General features: G+C 42.5%; 1 protein-coding gene across 3 annotated transcripts in view; it reads right to left on the reverse strand.

The window, feature by feature from the left end:
- sh3rf1 (SH3 domain containing ring finger 1) overlaps positions 1-19,808 on the reverse strand; it is a 74,735-nt gene that overhangs the window by 10,839 nt on the left and 44,088 nt on the right. For all 3 annotated transcript variants that reach the window (XR_013964452.1, XM_080769341.1, XM_080769340.1), the window contains exons 7-9: positions 17,176-17,300; positions 7,058-7,228; positions 5,034-5,299 (exon numbers count right to left, since the gene is read on the reverse strand). Coding sequence is in view for 2 of the 3 variants with exons in the window: in XM_080769341.1 (XP_080625467.1) it covers positions 5,034-5,299; positions 7,058-7,228; positions 17,176-17,300 (562 nt within the window). In the remaining variant the exon portion in view is untranslated. The remainder of the gene's footprint in view (positions 1-5,033; positions 5,300-7,057; positions 7,229-17,175; positions 17,301-19,808) is intronic.

Below are 19,808 nucleotides of genomic sequence, written 5' to 3' on the forward strand. Positions count from 1 at the left end.
AGAGTACTATATCTTATTCTAGGTCTTTTTCCATCCCATATAAACCTTGATATAAGTTTATCCCATTTCGTGAATTGGGCCGGTGGTATAGGGATAGGTAATGACTGGAATAAATATAACAGGCGTGGCAGGACGTTCATTTTAATCGCTTGTATCCTATCACTAAACCCCATTGGATATGTGGCCCATCTCTCTATATCTTTTTTTATGTTATCATCAATTTCTTGGTAGTTACTTGCATATAGTTTGGATAGGTCTTTGGTTATATTTATGCCTAAGTACCTAATTGATTTTGCCTCCCAATTTATATTTATTTCCTTTAGTTTTTGATTCGGCCTACAATTGAGCATGAGAATTTGAGTTTTAGACTTGTTTAATGTATAGCCTGAGTATAGACTAAACCGATCTAATGTTTGTAGTAGGTGTTCAAATGATTCCAATGGATTTTTTAAGTGGACCAATACATCATCTGCAAAAAGGCTCACAACATGTCTTTCACCATTCATTTCTATTCCCGCTATATTTTCGTTGTCTCTTATCATCTGGGCCAGTGGCTCTATAAAAAATGCGAAGAGGGAGGGGCTTAAATTACATCCTTGTCTACAACCTTGTTCTATTTCAAATCTATCTGTCAGAGAACCATTTACCTTTATTCTAGCTGTTGGATTAATATAAAGCGTTTTAATACACTGAATTGCCTTTTCATCAAACCCAAATCTTTCCAGTGTTAGGAATAAGAACCTGTGGGAAACTTTATCGAATGCTTGGGCGGCATCCAGACTAACCATTGCTGCGGGAGTGTTATTATTCTTTATTTTGTGCATAATGTGTAAAGTTCTCCTAATATTATCCTGCGTTTTTCTTCCGGGAATAAAGCCACATTGGTCCTCGTCTATCATATCTGCAATAAAAGATTGAATTCTCTCTGATAGGATTGAGGTATATAGTTTGTAGTCGACATTTAGTAGTGAAATTGGTCTGAAGTTCTGACAAAGTGTTTTGTCTTTCCCAGGCTTTGGTAAAACTGTAATTACCGCTTCCTTCCAGGAGGGGGGGGTAGAGCCATTCTTTTTAACCCAGTTAAAAGTGTTGTGCAATAAAGGAATTAATTCACTTGCAAATTTCTTGTACCATTCTGATGGGAACCCATCACTTCCAGGAGTCTTGCTAGCCTTTGATCTTCCTATTGCTGTGGTGATTTCATCAATGGTTATAGTTTTTGTTATCCTTTTATTTTCTAATTCACCAATACTAGGCAAATCCAATTTATCAAGAAATGTTCTGGTTTCCTCTTCAGAGGAGGTGGGTGTTTGGGTATACAGTTCTTTATAGTATTTCTGGAAGATACTTTCTATTTCTCCTTGTTTGTATTTTATTTGATTTGTTTTGGGGTCCATCAGTTTGTGAACTGTAATATCGGCTTGCTGTTTCCTTAGGCGTCTAGCCAATAGCCTTGCTGCCCTAGGGCCAGCCTCATAGTAGCTCTGTTTAAAGTACCTTGCTTTCATTTCCACCTCCTGTTGGAGAATATTATTGATTTGTTTTCTTACCTCAGTCATTTGTGTGAATATTTGTCTGTCTGCTCTTATCTTATGTTTTTGTTCCAGTGTTTTAAGGTCAGATAATAGTTGCTTATAATTAGCCAGTTTTTCCTTTTTCATTCTGCTCGAGATTGCAATTAATTTCCCCCTGATAACTGCCTTTAGGGCATCCCATAGTATTGCTGGAGTAGTTTCACCATTGTTGTTATCAGTTAAGTAGTTCTCAATGTCGGTTCTGATTTGTTCTACCACCTGGTTATTATTTAACAGTCCAGCGTTTAACCTCCATATTGTATTCCTTTTTCTGTCAGATAAACAGACCTTCATATAAACGGCACTATGATCAGACACATCTGCTATTCCAATATTACACCCCTGGATCAATTCTCTATTTTCTTTTTGCGTATAGAAATAATCTAACCTGCTATAGACAGAGTGGGTCTGGGAATAATGGCTATAGTCCCTTTGGAGCGGGTGGAAGTCTCGCCAAACATCAACAAAACCCATTTCTTCCCATGTGTTTTTGACTAGTTTTGAAATGGGCTTTTTATTCCTGTTCAGGCTAGTGGTGTCTAAGTCATAGTCAATCACAACATTTAGGTCTCCCGCACACCAGCAAATTCCTTCTGATTCCAAAGTTATGATGTCAAATAATGTTTTAAAGAATTGTTTATCGCTCTCGGGTGGAGCATAAATATTAACCAACGTCACTTTTGTCTCCTGAATTGTTCCCTTAACAATAATATATCTGCCTTCTTTGTCCTTTATTTCTTTTTGGCATTCAAACTTGATTTGATTAGAGATCAGGATTGCCACTCCTCTTTTACGGGTATTGGTGTGTGAACTATAATATGTATGCTTATAGCCAAATTTCTTCAATTTTTCATGTTCTGATTTGGATAAGTGGGTTTCCTGAAGAAAGCTTATTTGTGCTTTTTCTCTTTTAAGCTTGGTCATAACTTTAGCTCTTTTGACCGGGTTTCCCAGACCGTTGACATTCAAAGACATAAGTTTAATCTCCTGTTTCGTGGTCATATTTGGTTATAGAATATCCGAAAAAATAATTATGACGGTTCCCTCTTAGGTTCTTGGTGCATTCATATGCAAAGATCAAAATAAAACTGTAAACCCTTTTAACTATATACAAAAACAAAAACATAGATACATATACGAATGCAGACTTCCAAAAAGAGTTGTCAACCTCCTCTCCTTTTTGTTGACCCTCCTGTGGTTTTGTGGGGGAAATCCCTGCGTTAAGGAGGGGCCCCCATCCAGCATTAAAGTTTACCCCTAAAGGTTTACTCATACTAGAGTTAAAGTTGCATCACTTCCCTTTGAACCAACTTAAATTGTTCTATATTCCTTATTGGTGGAAAAATAAAATGAACGTTGAAGGATCTAATAATATGCTTATTTGCTTCCCATTGTATCAAACATGTTCTCATCCCTCCATCTATCCACACATGTACAAGTCAGTGTCCCTTTGATCTTATTTACATTAATTATTCCCCAGTCCTCCATCCACAAAGTAGATGGACGACTGGGGAACACACATAGCACATGTAGATAAATGTTGTCAGAAAAAGAAAAAAAAACATGCTTTCCCCATAGTCAGTCACCCTATCCCTCCCTCCCCATACATACACACACACGCGCATACACACACACACACACACACACACACACACACACACCGAGGGCCGTATATATAATCCACTTTAATATGTTAGATTGAAGCTTCAGTTCTCGTTCCTAATGGTCTCCTTTGTGAGACAAGTGAATCACATCAACCCCCCTCCTCACCCCGTGCACACACACACATGCGCGCGCATGTGCGCATGCACACATGGGTTGCATGTATAGCTCACCATAATGTTAGAATTAAACTTCAGTTGTTTACTTAAAAAGATTAGCGAACTACACCAACCCTCCTCCCTCCCCGCATACACGCACGCACACACACACGCACGCACGCACACACACACACACACACACACACACACACACACACGAGAATGCAAATATCACACGTTAGGTTTCAGTCCTTTCTTTCAATGATTTAACTCACGGCTCTATAGGTTCCTTCTCTCAGTTACTTAGCGTGACTGTATGTTTGCAGCCGTCCTCTCGCCCTTCTCCTCCATGCCGCATTCCGGTCGACTTGTGTCCAGCTGGCCAGCCTGGCATTTTGCAAGCTTTCGATGAGCGTGGGTTCTTTTCCGCCTTCTCTCATGTTGTTTCTGTTGCCGTCGCCTGTCCCCTCTCCTTCTCCGCCGGTCATCAGTCCTCTTTTCCGCATATCTTTGGCTGCTTCTTCTGCGCTGTGGTACACCACTTTCCCAGTGGCCCAGTGGATCCGCATCTTGTTGTAGGGTGTGTTGAACTTGATTTTCGGACTTTCCGCATTCAGGACCCTCTTGATCTCGGCGTAGGCTTTTCTCTGTTGTAGTACTCTGTCCGTGAAATCGTGGTCGAAGTAGATTCTGTTCTGCCCGTACATCACCGTCTTCTTCCCCCAAGCCGTTGATAGCACTGTCTCTTTTACAGCAAATTGCTGAAAGTTAATCACTATTGATCTCGGCGGCTGGTCCGGGTTCCTCTTCGGAGCTAGTGCTCGGTGGGCTCGTTGTATAGACAGTTCAGTATCCACTATTTCTCTTCTCAGCCAATCGTTGATAAACTTTACCATCGATTCACTCTCTGATTCAGCGTCCTCTGGCAGATTGTATAAACGCAAATTACATCTTCTGGAGCGCGATTCAGCATCATCTAGCTTGTCAATCATCATTTGACGTTCTTCCAACATTTGTTGCAAAGTATGGTTTACTTCAGTGCTCCACTGCTCAATCTCTTCGGTGCGCAGCAGGGCGCCGTCCATCTTAGCGTGCTGCTCCTTCATCTCCGTGTCGATCTTGGTGAATTTTTGTGTGAGATCCCTGTTGAATTCAATCAGCTTATTATCCATCTGTGTCGCGATTTCTTCTTTGAATGTTCTCAAGTCCGTTTTCACCTCCTGTCGTAGGGCGCCGAGCTGGCTGTTGATAGCGTCCAAACTAGCCTGGAGGGAAGCCATGCTGATTTCGTTAGCCTCGGATGCTAGCGTGTCTTCTCTTGTGACTTCTTCTTGGTGTGTTTCTTCACTTTTCTCGTCTCTTTTTTTGTTTCCCCTTCTCGTGTGCATTTCTCGTTGACTGTGGTTTTTGTTTTCTACTTTACAAGTATCTAGCGTGGTATAAATAAGTTGGCTGTGGGAGCTCTCAACTTTATGCGACCGTCCTGTTCGTCGCCATACCGGAAGTCCTCAGCATTGTAGCTTTTAATGCAATAAAATACAGTATATATCATATATAGAGTAAATCTGAATAGATCAGTGGTTCTCAAAGTGTGTGTGTGTGTGTGTGTGTGTGTGTGTGTGTGTGTTGGGGGGGGAATCCAAGATTCCTTGAGTCTCAGAATTATGGGCCACAGTCAGGAATACATCCAGTCTCCTACCTGTCCTGACAGCGTTGCGAGCCTGGTTGACGGTCATCTGGGAGTTGACATGCATCAGGACTTTAGGCTGCTGCCCCGTGGCCGTCTGGGCTGCGGTGACCACGGCGGCGCCAGGCAGGGGGCCGGCCGCCACAGGGGGAGGGAGGGGCTTGTTGAAGTCCCCGGGACCCGGAACGATGGCGGAGGGGCTGACGATGGTCACTCCTCGGCCAGCCTGGGTGCACAGGCTCAGCGGCACTTTGGGCTGGGTGCTCCCCGACGCCGTCCTAACATATCAGTTATGTCAGCGAAACTATGATGTCCATGTTTACAAGAATGTCCTCATCAGACATGCTTGGATCTTACAGTACATCTTACAGGACACTATCTGACATGCTTACTGGGTGTACTCTTATTATATATGTTGTCCTGTAAAAGGGTGAATATTGTATATTGTGTTGTATATTTTGTTCATATAATTCTGTCTTTCTTTTGACTGAGTACATATTGCCCTCGCTGTAATTGTAAAAAGGTAAAGGGTAAGTGATATTTATTTGTTAAAACAAAAAGTTGTTTTGTTAAAAGATTAAAGCACTATATTCTGATAGTAATCATTGCTATAGATAAAACACTCTATAGTATAGTGTTTGTTCACACCATAGACTGTAAAAATAAATAGGTTCACACACTATAGCAATGAGTACAGAGAGCTATTTAACAAAAAAAAAATCACTTTTAACTGCTGTCCTGCTTATAAGGTCTTATGTTATCTTATCTCTCGTCCTGTTTGACCTGGGTGTCGTTATGCAGTGTGACACATCACAACGTTCACAATTGTTCATAGATGTCAGTAAACTGAGTTATAGAGCTTAATTATTATCCATTCGCTGGCCATGTTGTTTTTGCAGCTTACTGTAAGTGACAAGTTTAGTCAAGCGGACAAAGTGGCTATAGCAATTACAATGGGACAGCTTTGTAATGGCAATACTAGTTGTATGGTTAATATGGTATATTAAAAAAAATATATACACACACACACACACACACACACACACGTATGTGTGTGTGTGTGTGTGTGTGTGTGTGTGTGTGTGTGTGTGTGTGTGTGTATACAGTATATATATATATATATATATATATATATATATATATATATATAAAGTTTTCTGCCTGACATCAACTTTATGTGTGTGTGTGTGTGTGTGTGTGTGTGTGTGTGTGTGTGTGTGTGTGTGTGTGTGTGTAATTATGTTAGGAAAGCTTAAAGCACAAATAACATGAGCCTCAATCACCACTCTGATAAAACCAGTCCTTGTCATTTCTTTCTGGACTTTGAAAGCAGTTTTAGCTGCAGTACCACAATGTCCTGAGGTGGTGAGGGTATGCTGCTGATATGCAGATTATTTTATATTTGAGTAATTATAATACTGATGCTAGATAAAACCAGGCTTGTTTCCATTCCATGGCAGCTTGGAAAATCAACAATGGTGGACATTGTAAACAAAGTGGAAATGCTAATTTGGAACTGAAGACTGAAGAAGAGGAGGAATTATACAAAGTAGGGTGACATTGATAACATCACGATGAGGACAAAATCAGTTGAGCTGTTCCTGAGAGCAATTTCCATTAAAGCATCTATATGATATGAAAGCCTGTTTGTTCAAAATTGGTTATTTGTGGGGATAGAAAACATATATGGGAGCCCCAAAAACCCCAAAGAAATTGAAAAAATTGTGTGTGTATGTGTGTGTGCGTGTGTGTGTGATATGCACACGTATGTAAACGAGCAAGGTATTTACAGCTGCTGTGTGTGTGTGTGTGTGTGTGTGTGTGTGTGTGTGTGTGTGTGTGTGTGTGTGTGTGTGTGTGTGTGTGTGTGTACTAATGTATATTGTCTGTCGGGTGTCCAAAACGGTTACTTTTCAGGATTCAAATTCAAAAACAGAAAAAGTATTGTATGATGTATGATCAAGTAGGCCAGTGTGCCCCCTCCCCCCACAGAGATAAGAGGACGACAGAGATGCACAGTATGTTGGTATGCTGACCTGCTGACGGGGCTCATGTAGTTCCCGGGGAACACTCCTATCTTGCCCGTGTGCATGGAGGTGCCCTTGAACCAGCCGTCCTGACAGCGTTCCAGCACCAGGAACATCTCTCCCTTCCTCAGCTCCAGCTCGTCATCCTTGCGGGGCGTGTACGGGAACATGGCCACATAGCTGCGCAGAGAACACACACACACACACACACACACACATCAGCACGAGAACAGTTTGTTCACATTCATTTAACCACTAAACCCTCTAGACTGTTACAAATGTAACCAAATGGACCCACATTTGTACAGGCTTACAAAAGGGATAAATTAATTTGCTTTGTATACGGAGCACCTAGACTGCTGAACTCCCCTCCCTGTGCAAGTGAAGTGATTCATGCTGTGCACGGTGTCACTATGCTGCCAAGGATCCCGCTGTCACCAGCCACTAGATCTGTCACCCTCTCCCCTCTAGAGATCTTCCTGGAGAGAGAGTGAGTGTCCATGGTCATCCGAGAGAGACCCACACTAAATCAGCCCTGGCTGAGTCCTTGGAGGGACGAGGAAACAACTGGGTCATCTGTCCAGTGTCCATAATATTGCTGCTGGCCCGAGACTAGGACAGGGTTTTTTTTTCACACTGCAGAACTTTAGGTTACCGCCCGGCATAACTCCGGCTGTCTGAGTAGCACGAGTGAGTGGAAAAAGCCTTGATATTTTGGGTAAGATAAGTAGATAGTACGAAATGGTATGCAAGTCCAATCACTCAACGTCAGATCAAGTGAAACTTGCTATATTTATTTTTAACCTTCCCATACTGCACAAACTGGTCCTTGAAACAACATTGTACGTGCTGCAATGTTTCACCCACACACCTGCATAAGGCTAATGTTTCACAAATATTCATGTACACACCTGCATGAGATATGATGCCAGCGTTGTACATATAATTATGTATACCATGCTTAAACAATACAATACTCTCACTCACCCACTTTACACCAGTAAAACTGTGATGTGACAAATAAAACTGATTCTGATTCTAGTCCTGTGATAAGTGCTGCTAGATCTCACAAGTCGCGAGAGTATGGTGCCAACATAGACAGGTCTGTGATAACATTTCCTCCTTATTTGTCTGGAAAAAGACCATTTCAATGTCAGAATGTTCTGAACATACTGTATGTGTTTTGTGAAGAATGGCTCCAATATTGCGTTGCTGTCGAACTCTTATTTCCACTTTTTGTATCAAAAGTAGTAGATCTGCAAGCTCAAAACACTTCGGGCATGCAGCTACTTTAGCCGGTTTCTCATTTTATTTTCAAAATAGTTTTGGACATTCCACTTGACAAGACAATTTACTTCAGTGACATGACTTCCTGGACCAGGGCAGAATATGGTTTGGTTTGTACAGTACAGTATCATCGTGGAGTGGTTTTCCATTATTATTATTCCATTACCACATCACCGTGGTATTGTTGTGCACCTACAGTACCGTGTGTCATTCTGCATGATTAAATGAAATCATCCCAGCAGCACCGAGCACCCTTTGAAAAGCTGGCCTGTACAGCAGATATGTTTGCGTGCCAGCCAGGGCTAGTGATGCTTTTACAGTAACCGAACCAAGCAGAGCCATGACAAAACGGAAATGGGGGAAAAAAAATATGTTGTGCTAAGGCACACGACACTGCTGTGCAGGTGGAAAAAAACCCCAGACAGAACTAGCAAACTCTGCAGGAATCTCAGGCTTTGGATTATTGGTGTTGATTGCAAGCAAAGGTACATTCATTTGCAGTGTGATTTGTCCTTACATTTCTCTGTGATTTGTGGAAATGTAAACATTGATTTGTTGTAAACTTGTGGGACTGTAAAAGAAAAAGAATGTCCCCCAGGGGTCTATACTAGTTCTCATCCGCTTTGCCCACTGCACCATATCTCCCTGCCAAGAAATAGCCGATGTATAAGCTCACAATCTACTGTACTGTATATGGTGAGCTTATTGATCGGCTGTCTTCTGGAATAATAGGCAATAATAGCAGATAAGCATGCCTTAGAGACATGTTAAGAAACATGTTCACCACCGCATGAGATCACTGAAAGCTGAGAACAACTTGGATGCCATACTTTTACTTTTGCCATCAGCACAACTCCCACTGTTTGAAGCAGAATAATGAGACGGTGCAGAGGAATGAGCTGGCCCAGTGCAGCCTGCTTACAGCTGTGTGTCAGAGCGGGGGCGACCTGCGCACGGCTGCATTCCTGCGGTAGTGGTGAGTCAAACCTAGCCTCGGATTGGATTCTTCCATTTCTCGAGGTACATTGCATCACTACAGGCAGATAAATCACACTGTACTGTTAGTAGTCCAGTGGTTTTTAAAATAGCAGATCTACAAGCCGACAACGGGTTAGCAGTTAGACCGATGTTGATGCTATTTTAACTACGTTTTGAGAAGCATTGCTGTAGGTCAGTGGTTTTCAAAGTGAAGACCGCCAGGAGGCACTAGGAGGCCAATTCTAAAGCAGAGGGAAAATAATATATATATATAAAAACTCAATTGTAGGCCACAGTTTTTAGACACGGGAAGGCTCGCTGGAACCAGGCCACCCCCTGAGAGCGTTCCTGGGGGTCTGTATGTTGCGGGGACCCCCCGGGGACTCCCACACGGTAACACCTGTCATTTCTCCACCGTTTGGGATGTGGGGCGGCTCGCCGGGAACCGGGGCACGTTCCCCCACACTGTGCAGTTGCACCGCTCATTTCACACGTGTGATTTTTTTAATCGACACCGAACAATTCACCCAAACTTGTAGCAACTTTTCAATTTCTATTAAATGAATAGTGTTTTGCTTGCATTATTGTTATAGTGGCTCGCAGAAAGAAAGAAAACTGTCAACTTTTCAACACATACTGTGCTGACAAGGAAGGCTTTATGTATTGACGTATTCATCTGACATAACAGATGTTATCAGTTTATGAGAACAAGCTTGCCAAAATTTCAATTATGTCGCTGAATTAGTGGGAACATACTGAAGTCCATGGAAACACGATACTGATGTTTTTAATTTAAAGCTTGTATTAGAAGAAGCTGGTGGTGTAGCTGGAAGCAGAGATGTAAAGTAATTCAAGTACTGTACTTGAGTACAATTTCAACAGCAATCTTGTAAAGGTTTTGAAAATAGCAGATCTACAAACTCACAGGGCATCGTGATGCGCTTTGAGCTTGTAGATTGGCTATTTTCAAATGACAAATTAAGTATAAAATAATGATCAATAATTCGAATCAAATAACACAATATATATACATTTTTCACAATGACTACTTTGACTTCTTTGAGCATATTTTGATGCCAATACTATTGCACTTTGCTTAAAGCTGCTGTAAGCAATAATGTCAAAATTTGAATGCCTTTCTTTTTTGGTATTCACACAGGCAGCAATGGGTAGAACGCTCCCCCCAAAAAATGTAGTCTCTGTGACACATCTAGGGCCCGCAATCTGCATTCAAAGATGTTCCGAGAAGCTTTGTCATTGGTTGAAAAAAACCTGTTCGCAATGACTAACCAATCAGGAAGCAGACAGGCAAATCTACCAATGACAAAGATTCTAGAAAAATCTTTGAATGCAGATCAGAGACAAAAAAAATTGGAGAGCGTTCTACCCATTGCTGGCTGTCTGAATACCAAAAAATATTATTATTGCTTATAGAGCGTCACAGTCCCGCCCCCTCGAGAGACCTGGAAAATAAATCCCCGTTCATTTTCCACATAGACTTTTCAGAAAGTATTTATTTAAAGACGTTTACGCCGTGGACAAAGCCAACTCTTGTCGTGACAAATCATGACACAATCTTTCGGGCTGAACAAATAATTAGAAAGAAGAAGAAAATGGCAGGTTACAACAATTTTTGTTGTTTTTCTTCTTTGTAATTATTTGTTTGGTCCAAAATATTGTGTTTGTTGTCATGATTTGTCACGACAAGAGTTGGCTTTGTACAACACTTATAAGGTCTTTAAATAAATATGTTTTGAAATGTCTATGGGAAATATGCATTGGGAACTAATTCCTGGAATTTGAAGACGTTGCAGGCTTATGCAAAGATTAAAATGTTATTTAGTCAGAGGCCAGGTTAATTTGTAGACCTGTCTTATAGTTTGTATAATTTCAATCATTCAATGTGCAGATTATAGATTTTTTTGTTCCAAAACAAACAATCATATTAACCTCTTATACGTAGGCAATTCAAAAATAGCTTGTAAATATTTATATTTATTTTGTAGGTACTATGTGCAATTTAAAAAAATAATAAGAATAATTAAAAGATGACTTCACCCATTTTCAACCTATCTTCATATAATTGGTCCTCACTATTGTTCATGATAAAAATTGCAAATAAAAAATCTACTCTGTCTCATAGGAGGGATGTGGCAAACCCGTGCCATTGTAGTTAGACAGATTTTTATTTATTTTTTCAAACAAGATTTAAGTTTTTTATTAACGTGAGAACAATGGCTTCCATTATAGCATGCTAACTTTCCAGGAATAGAAAGCCTGCCGTTTCTATTAGCTTGCCGCCAAATGCATCTCAAGTTGGGGGTCCTTGACACGACAAACTAAGGTTTGAGAACCCCTGGTTTAAACTGATAATAGGTTCCTGGTTTACCTATTATCCTAGATAACGATCTCTATGCATTACCTCGTGTTTACCTTGCTTCCTGTAAATTGTTCTGGATTAAGAGCGTCTGCTAAACGCCTACATTGAGTATTTCTTTTAAAACTGAGCACTTCCTCCACCACTGGCTAGAAGACAGAGGCAGGGGGCGGGGGGGGTTTGAGATGTTGAGTGGAGTTCAACACCGGCTCAAGGCCTGGTGTCACATGGTGGGGTAATTCTGTGCACATTAGCCGGGCTGAGCCTCCCCATGGTTCCCTTGTACGCTGTAATTAACTAGAAATGAATGGCTCAGAGATGTAAATTAACAGGGGAAGTCAGATCACAGGGGCTCCCTGGGAGATCGAATTAAGTTAGAAAACCTGGAGAAAAACGGAAGGGTTGTCAGCCGTTGGATCCCTGGCGCCACCTTTGTACTTTGCTGTTGCTAACGGCAAAGGGGAAACTCCTTGAATCCACACACACACACACACACACACACACACACACACACACACACACACACACACACACACACACACACACTTGATGTCAGGCAGAAAACTCTTATCTCCATATTAAAACTTTGTTGTATTCTTTCGTAAATGAACGCCCTACTTGATCATACTACAGCGTCACACACAAGTATCAAAAGTAGCATATCTGCACGTTTCTGATTGGCCGGAATTAAATGTACGATGATAAGAGTGCCTCTTACTTCACACAGGTGTGATTTTTAATATTACATACATACATACATCATGTGTGTTAACGAATCAATTAAATTGACTAATGATGTACGGCAGGCATTGACTAGAAAAATCAGACCATTCTGAAGTGAGTGGTGCTGTACAGTACTGTACTGTACTAGCCCTCCTCCCTGGCCTGTGTGTCTGTGTCTGTGTGTTAGGCTGTGCAACAGCGACACTTGGTGGTGAACAAACGCAATAACGCTATTTTCGTGCTCGGACAGACCCAGGGACAGACCCAGGGACACACATAGCTGTCTATAGGAGTGGTTGCACCACTCAAAAAAGAAAGGGAGGACTTGACTTGTCAGGACAACATGGGTTGGCAAGCTTCCAAAGAGAGGCTGGTAATAAAGCAATTTTTCACTAAACTGTCTGCACAGCGACTAGCAGATGGTGATTGATGCCCTGTGCTTTAACCCCAAAAAGTGTGGAGTTATTTGTTCAGAAAAGGGGAGCTTACAAATGAGTTTCTGTTAACACAAACAATGACATTTCCCATTACTTTGAACGTGCTGGGAGCCGTGAAATAACGATCTTGCATGATTATCATCGTAGCACCATCGACGCATTATACACCGGACCATCGATCGCAGAAATTTGGCCTGGTATGCTGCTGCTAATGTAAAGGGTATAATGGGGAATGGTGCATTTATACAAGGCACTTTACAATGATTGTGCAGTACATCCACCCATTCGAACTGGGATTCTGGGAACCTTCGGAATTGGCCGCTCTACCTCCTGAGGAATAGGAATATACATTGTGTGACAATTTCATGGTCCTCACAAGAGAAACGGTTGTTTTATGTAAAGAGAAAAAATTGTTACGGTAAGGCTTACAATTAGGAAAAGATGTAGGGGTTAGGATGAGGATTTAGATGTTAGATTTAGGGGTTGGATTTATGCCTAGAGTCTACAAGCTCACAACACGTGGCATTCGTTACACGTTGTAAGCTTATTAGATGTGCTATTTTGTTTTTTGCTTCAGGCTTAACGGATGCATTCACAAAATCGCCGTCCTGAAATGTTGATGTCCTCACAAATATAATAATAAAACCTGTGTGTGTGTGTGTGTGTGTGTGTGTGTGTGTGTGTGCGCGAGTTATGCAGCACAATTCTCCAGCTAAATTCAAACTAGCATCAAAGCAGATAGTAGTTGACAACAGGTAAACTACTAGTATACACAAGGAGAACCAATTTAACCTAACACTGAATTTGTTATAAGTGCCAAGTCGCTAAATAAAGCATGTCTCTTATTTAAACCCAATTGTTGACTGGGGTCTCCCATGATTCTATACTCGGCCCCCTCTCCCCTTTTCCCTCTATACCAGATCTCTCTGAAAATAAACATGTTGTTGTGAGCTTGTATGCAGTTAAGTGTATGCAGTAGGCATCAGGCATGCTGCATGCACTGTCGGCTACCATTACTGTGAGATGATCTGAGATCACAAATGCCATAACCCATGCTATATTGCCTAATTTCATTACAAAATGTACTAACATATAAAGTCAAATTAGCTGGTCTGAGGATGACATTTCTACTACCGAGCAGACACCAACGCAACAATTCTGTTGGCGGTCAGAACAAAACTGTATTTCTTGCCGTCAGGGCAAATCAACAACATGGTAACTGGACGAGTGTGCACCTGAGAAGCATCTGTTAAATTGGCTATTTCCCCAAACCTTTTTATTTATTGGAAAATGGTCTGAAATAAAAGGTAAAGTGAAACATTTGACTTTTAAAGGCCCACATTTTAAACAATTGCTACAAATCCTGTGGATAGCCATTTGGGCATAAACAATAGACATTTTGGTCTGATAATGTACCATGCATGTTCAAATCATTCATTGATTCAGACCAATTTCCAAAGCATACTTTTATCCTTTACTTTTTCACATTTCGGAGAGAACTTTTCATATTGCTCAGACTTCTCAGGTGCCCAGTCTTCCTGTATCCGACAAAATCCCAGCTTTAATATGTACCAAATGCATGAATTCCTTGTTAAACAAAGGATTATCTTCTTCTTTTTTTTATCCCACAATTTTGTAGCCCATTTTTCACCCCAGTGTCAATTATCTAATGTGATCCTGGGCTCTACATACCCTCCACCAACCTGGGGAGAGCAACGGACTTGAACTCATGCTTCCTTCATGCCCGAGTGTCCAAGTTGCTCCTTTACACCCGACAGGTGGAGTTTCCCTGGTTGGACGTAGCGCGTGGAAGGAACACGTTATTCCAACCAGTTCCTTTCCCCTCGATCAGGCGACCCTGCTGGCCAGGGGGAGGCAGTTTAGAGACCAGGATTACTGCATGTAAGGGACACGTAGGGGACACGGGGAGAACATGTAAACTCCACACAGAAGGGCCCTTTCGCCAACCCCACCTCGGGTATGGGCACTGATGACGCGGGGGAGGAAACACGCCACCAGCACCCACAGCGTCCCAAGCGGGAATCGAACCCAGGACCTTCTAGCTGTGAGGCGACAGCACTACCAACTGTGCACTACCACCATGCCCCCTCGATGACAAAGGATTATCTTTGAATGTGCTCTTAATACTGAATCATGCAATCGTGGGTGTAATTGTACACAGGTGATGGAAATAACTTCAACAAAGCGTGCTCTGCAGCTTTACTGATGGCATCGCCGCAAACAAGTTATGTGACCAGGAAGGAGCTCGGAAGCCGATGGAACCGTGTTACGCTTCAAACAAAGAACAATAAGTAATATTTAACCATGTTTCTCGGACACCTGCGTCTGGCTTGGGCTGAAACGCAAACAACGGTGAGGTGTATGACGATTTGTATTTTGTACAGACTCAATTGATCAACAATAAAAGCGTGTCACTTGTGATGAGAGTAGACGATTTATTTTGGTCTGTCGCGATTATAAAATGTTACCTCAATAATATCTCAAATAGTTGCGATTACATATAAATTGTGACAGGGCCTACTGACGATGGGAGAAAGGCTGCTACAGACTCAGAGATCATTAACACTGACAGGGCCTACTGACGATGGGAGAAAGGCTGCTACAGACTCAGAGATCATTAACACTGAGAGGGCCTACTGACGATGGGAGAAAGGCTGCTACAGACTCATTATCACTAGTTAAGGGGAGACACCACGTGGGAGCAGCCCGTACACAGAGCTAACGTCTCGCTCCAGAAAGCTGAAAATGAGAGCGTCAGACTGTATTATTGGTGCAGAGACTGCTATCACAGCACTGTGGCTCCCGCTATTAAGCGAGGGCGATCGACTGGAAACGTCATCGGGTTCCTCTCGCACCGAGCTGAACCCCTTGGCTACTCCAACCTCAGGGTTCCTACATTAGTGCTATTATTCTTGTGCCATCGTCTGAGTTAAATGATGTTAAATGTTTGTTTTTGTTTTTTTTACTGTGCACCGTTCTATTCACTCTGTTGTCTTTTGTCCATAACTTGTAAAAAAGTAGTGTATTCTATTACATTGTGCTGTGGCTTTACTTGATGATTAAGCCAATAAAGACCTAAGTCCGATTCTACAAATGCCTTCTAAATCACTAGGTCTCAAACATGTTCATGTCAAGGTCCCCCAAAAGGATATACACGTATTTGATCACGGATCCCCATCTAAAAATGTTTTGTGCCAGGGACCCCCAGAAGAGAAGATTTGTTAAAAGATGAAAAAATACTTTTAAATAAAGAAGAAAAAAAAGATGTACAAGCATGCAGCGTGGCACAAAGTGACGCATTGTGAGCTTGTATATCTGATATTTTTGAGAACCACTGAATTTTCTGAAAAACGTATGTTGCCATTTATAATTTATATACTGTAGCTAAAATCTAAATTGACAGATGCTTTCCCAGTTAAAACGCAGAGACACACAGGAATCCCCACACAAGCATACGTAGCAAATAGCAATCGATTCAGAGAATGTAGAAATGTAACATTTGTACATTCCCGAGTATACATTTGACACTGTTTCTTTAAATGGGACAGCAGCAACCCCAGAGAGAAGAGCATCGTTACAGTGAAGTTGCTATGATATTCATTTGTATAGGACCTTATTTCAGTTTCTGTATGTCACATGAAGTCTTTTCCTAGAGCTGCACACACACACACACACACACACACACACACACACACACACACACACACACACACACACACACACACACACACACACACACACACACACACACACACACACACACACACACACACACACACACACACACACACACACACACACACACACACACACACACACACACACACACACACACACACTCTCTCTCTCTCTCTCTCTCTCTCTCTCTCTCTCTGAAATGACTAGTTGAGAAAAATCACGACAGACAGAAGAGGTCCAGGAACATGGAACACACACAAGAGTGCAAGAAGGCGAGCAGATCCAATTTTCATCAGGTGTGTGTGTGTGTGTGTGTGTGTGTGTGTGTGTGTGTGTGTGTGTGACGTGTGGACTCACAGGAGTAATGAGGGGAAGGGTGAGAGGGTCAGGGGTTCAGGGGTGAAAGAGAGAGCACACACACATTCTGACAGCTTGGAGGAAGGGGAGCATGGGTGGCGGGGGGCAGGCGAATATGAGTTAAGCCCCGGGGGGGAGTTTGAGGAAACCACATGTGACATCTCACGGCATCGCTAATGAGAGTGTTGTTGTTGTGTGTTGTTGGAGAGTGTAGGAGAGAGAAGAAGCACATTTTGTTCTTTCGTATCTTTTGTTTTCCTGTAACTCACACTGTGGGCCTTTGTCTACCACTTTGGTCGCTCGTGCTGGGGGAGGGCCTCTGCCCGGCGGCCAATGAGGACGCGGCGCCGGAGGAGGACTGCGGGGGCGGCGGCGGGGGCGGCGGAAGAGCGTCCTGTAAAAAAAAAGAAAGGGAAAAAAAGAAAGAGTTAAAACAAAGAAAAAGTTACAAGATGACGAAATGAATTCTGACGTAATTTACACATCCTACCTGGTTCGTGTCCCCCGAATTCTGAATTCCCATAGACTTAGAACTATGTTATAAAAATAAACAAATGATCCCGTCGGTTTGACTCATATGGATAATGATCAACTGATGGCGAGCAATCGCTAATGTTACTGCCACTGAAGTAGTATATTTTTGAGTGTTGGTACCCTATGTTTAGGGTACCAACAGGTGACAAAGTGGCGCTGTTGAGCTTCACACTGTGTACAGGTGCATGATGGGAAACAATGGGGTTACCACCCCCACCCGGCACCCCCGACAATATCGCAGAGACAGTTTGTTTCATTTTGGACCACAATGCTTATATGAGACAATTGAAAGAAACTCAATGTTATTCTCCATAGAGAAACACTTCCACCATCCAGGAACAAGTGACTTGCTATACATTGTTGCGTCGTGTGTAGCGTCTACAAGCTCACAGAGCTTATAGATCTGCCATTTCTGGTTGTTCGACACTGGCACGGCGGCACGCACGCAACTAAAGAATAAAGCCGGCTTTACATTTACACAACAATCAATCATTGGCTTTCTGTCAGGCCACGGGTTACAAAGAGAAGCCTTCACCGAAGCCGATACAAAGGTGTTATGTAAAGGATCGAAACCCGATGGCGAGCGTGAAAAGAAAAACGGATCATCTGTCATCATGGCCTCTTCCATTCTGCCTCGCTGACAGAGGGGAAGTGCGCGGTCACTCTTGTCCCCAACTCGCCCCTCTGTGAGAAACCTGGGGGACTCTCATCTCCTGCTATGCTTGCTTGCATGCTTGTTTGTTTGTTGCTAGGAGACCTCGCGGTTGGATATCAAATGCAGTTGGCAGTGTTTTTTGTTAATTGGTACCATATGAAAACCTAACGTCTGTTGACGTTCGACTGAGCGGTACCCGCAAAGCGTGGTGCCGTTCCGCCGCTGGCGGATTCCCCCTCTGGGCGATCGGCAGGGTTTCCGCCGTCATCACAGGCAGGCGCCAGAGGAACGCGGCTGGGAGAGGAGGCTCAAAATGAGTGGCGTGGACCGCTATAGTAGCTCAATCCAAACCTCTGCTCCATCCGTTTCCCTGTGCTCTTGGAGCGCAGGGAGGATGTTTAACTGCCCACTGCCACTGCCCTAGCTTTTCCACTCTATCAGGTAGTGCAACACACATTACTAGGAAACAGGAGAGAGAGAGAGATGGGGAGTGACACGCCGCAATGGCAGTCGGGCTCGGAAATTTAACCCGCGACTTGCTGTCAGGCTGCATTAGAGCCTATATGTGGTATGCACCTCAACCACTAGGGCTAGGCCATTGGCCCTCCAAGCCCTACATTTCTAACCCTGACCTGAATCCTTTCCTAACTGTAAGCCTAACTCCCCAAATCTAATGAAACCATGCAAAAACACAACTATACTTGTGGGGACATTTGACGCTCACAAGTATAGTAATACAAATACACACACCACTGACAGGGAGATGGAATGGGACTTTTTTTGTACCCTTAAGTGCTAAAACCCCAAATAAGAGACATACAGTAGGCAGGACATAACACCCAAACCTACCACGTTTACAACCAGAGCATGGGAGAGCAGAGGACAGCTTCCATAACGCAGTGGGGGAGGAGACTGCCAACACAGAGTGTGTGTGTGTGTGTGTGTGTGTGTGTGTGTGTGTGTGTGTGTGTGTGTGTGTGTGTTTCGGTTCAGCGATGACGCCTGAGCTGAGATAATTAGATTGCCTGCAGGGCAGAGGAATCATCTGTACAAAAACATCAAGTAGAGGTTCCCAAGTGAAGCGGAGAGCCCAACCTTTTGTGTACACATTCCTGTTCATTCAGGAGCGCCGCATTGCTGCCCCCCCCCCCCCACACACACACACACACACACACACGCACACACACTTTCTCTTAATCAGAGAAACTTGCCTTCGTTTTTTGCTATAAAAATAAATGTATGTTCGCAGTGTCTGAATTTATCATTCACACCAAATTTAGCCTGCCAGTGACTGAGCCATTAACTTGATGAATTCTGACATTGCTAACAAGCTATTTTCAGAGACAGCCAAAGACATTGTGCAACTTTTTATCCCCATTACATGAGGAGAAACTTTGTTTCTAAAGGGTATACTTCTTCTTTTGGTATAAAGCTGCAATCCAGAACTTGATGAATAAAACCAACCTGGACGGTAGAGAATGTTAATACAATATAACTAATACATATCTATGGTAGAGTATGTGAATTCCATATAATTATAGATCGTAGAGTATGTTTATAAATTATAACTAGTATATCTGCATGAAAAATGTTTTGTCCCAACCCGACCCTTATATTATATGATATTCCTTGCTTACTGTAAGTCACTCTGGGTTAAGAGCATCTGCTAAATGCCTACATTGTAAATTGTGAATTGTAATGCAATATAACTGG

The sequence above is a fragment of the Protomyctophum bolini genome, assembly GCF_963924005.1.
Source record: "Protomyctophum bolini genome assembly, chromosome: 8".
In the NCBI taxonomy this organism is placed as follows: domain Eukaryota; kingdom Metazoa; phylum Chordata; class Actinopteri; order Myctophiformes; family Myctophidae; genus Protomyctophum; species Protomyctophum bolini.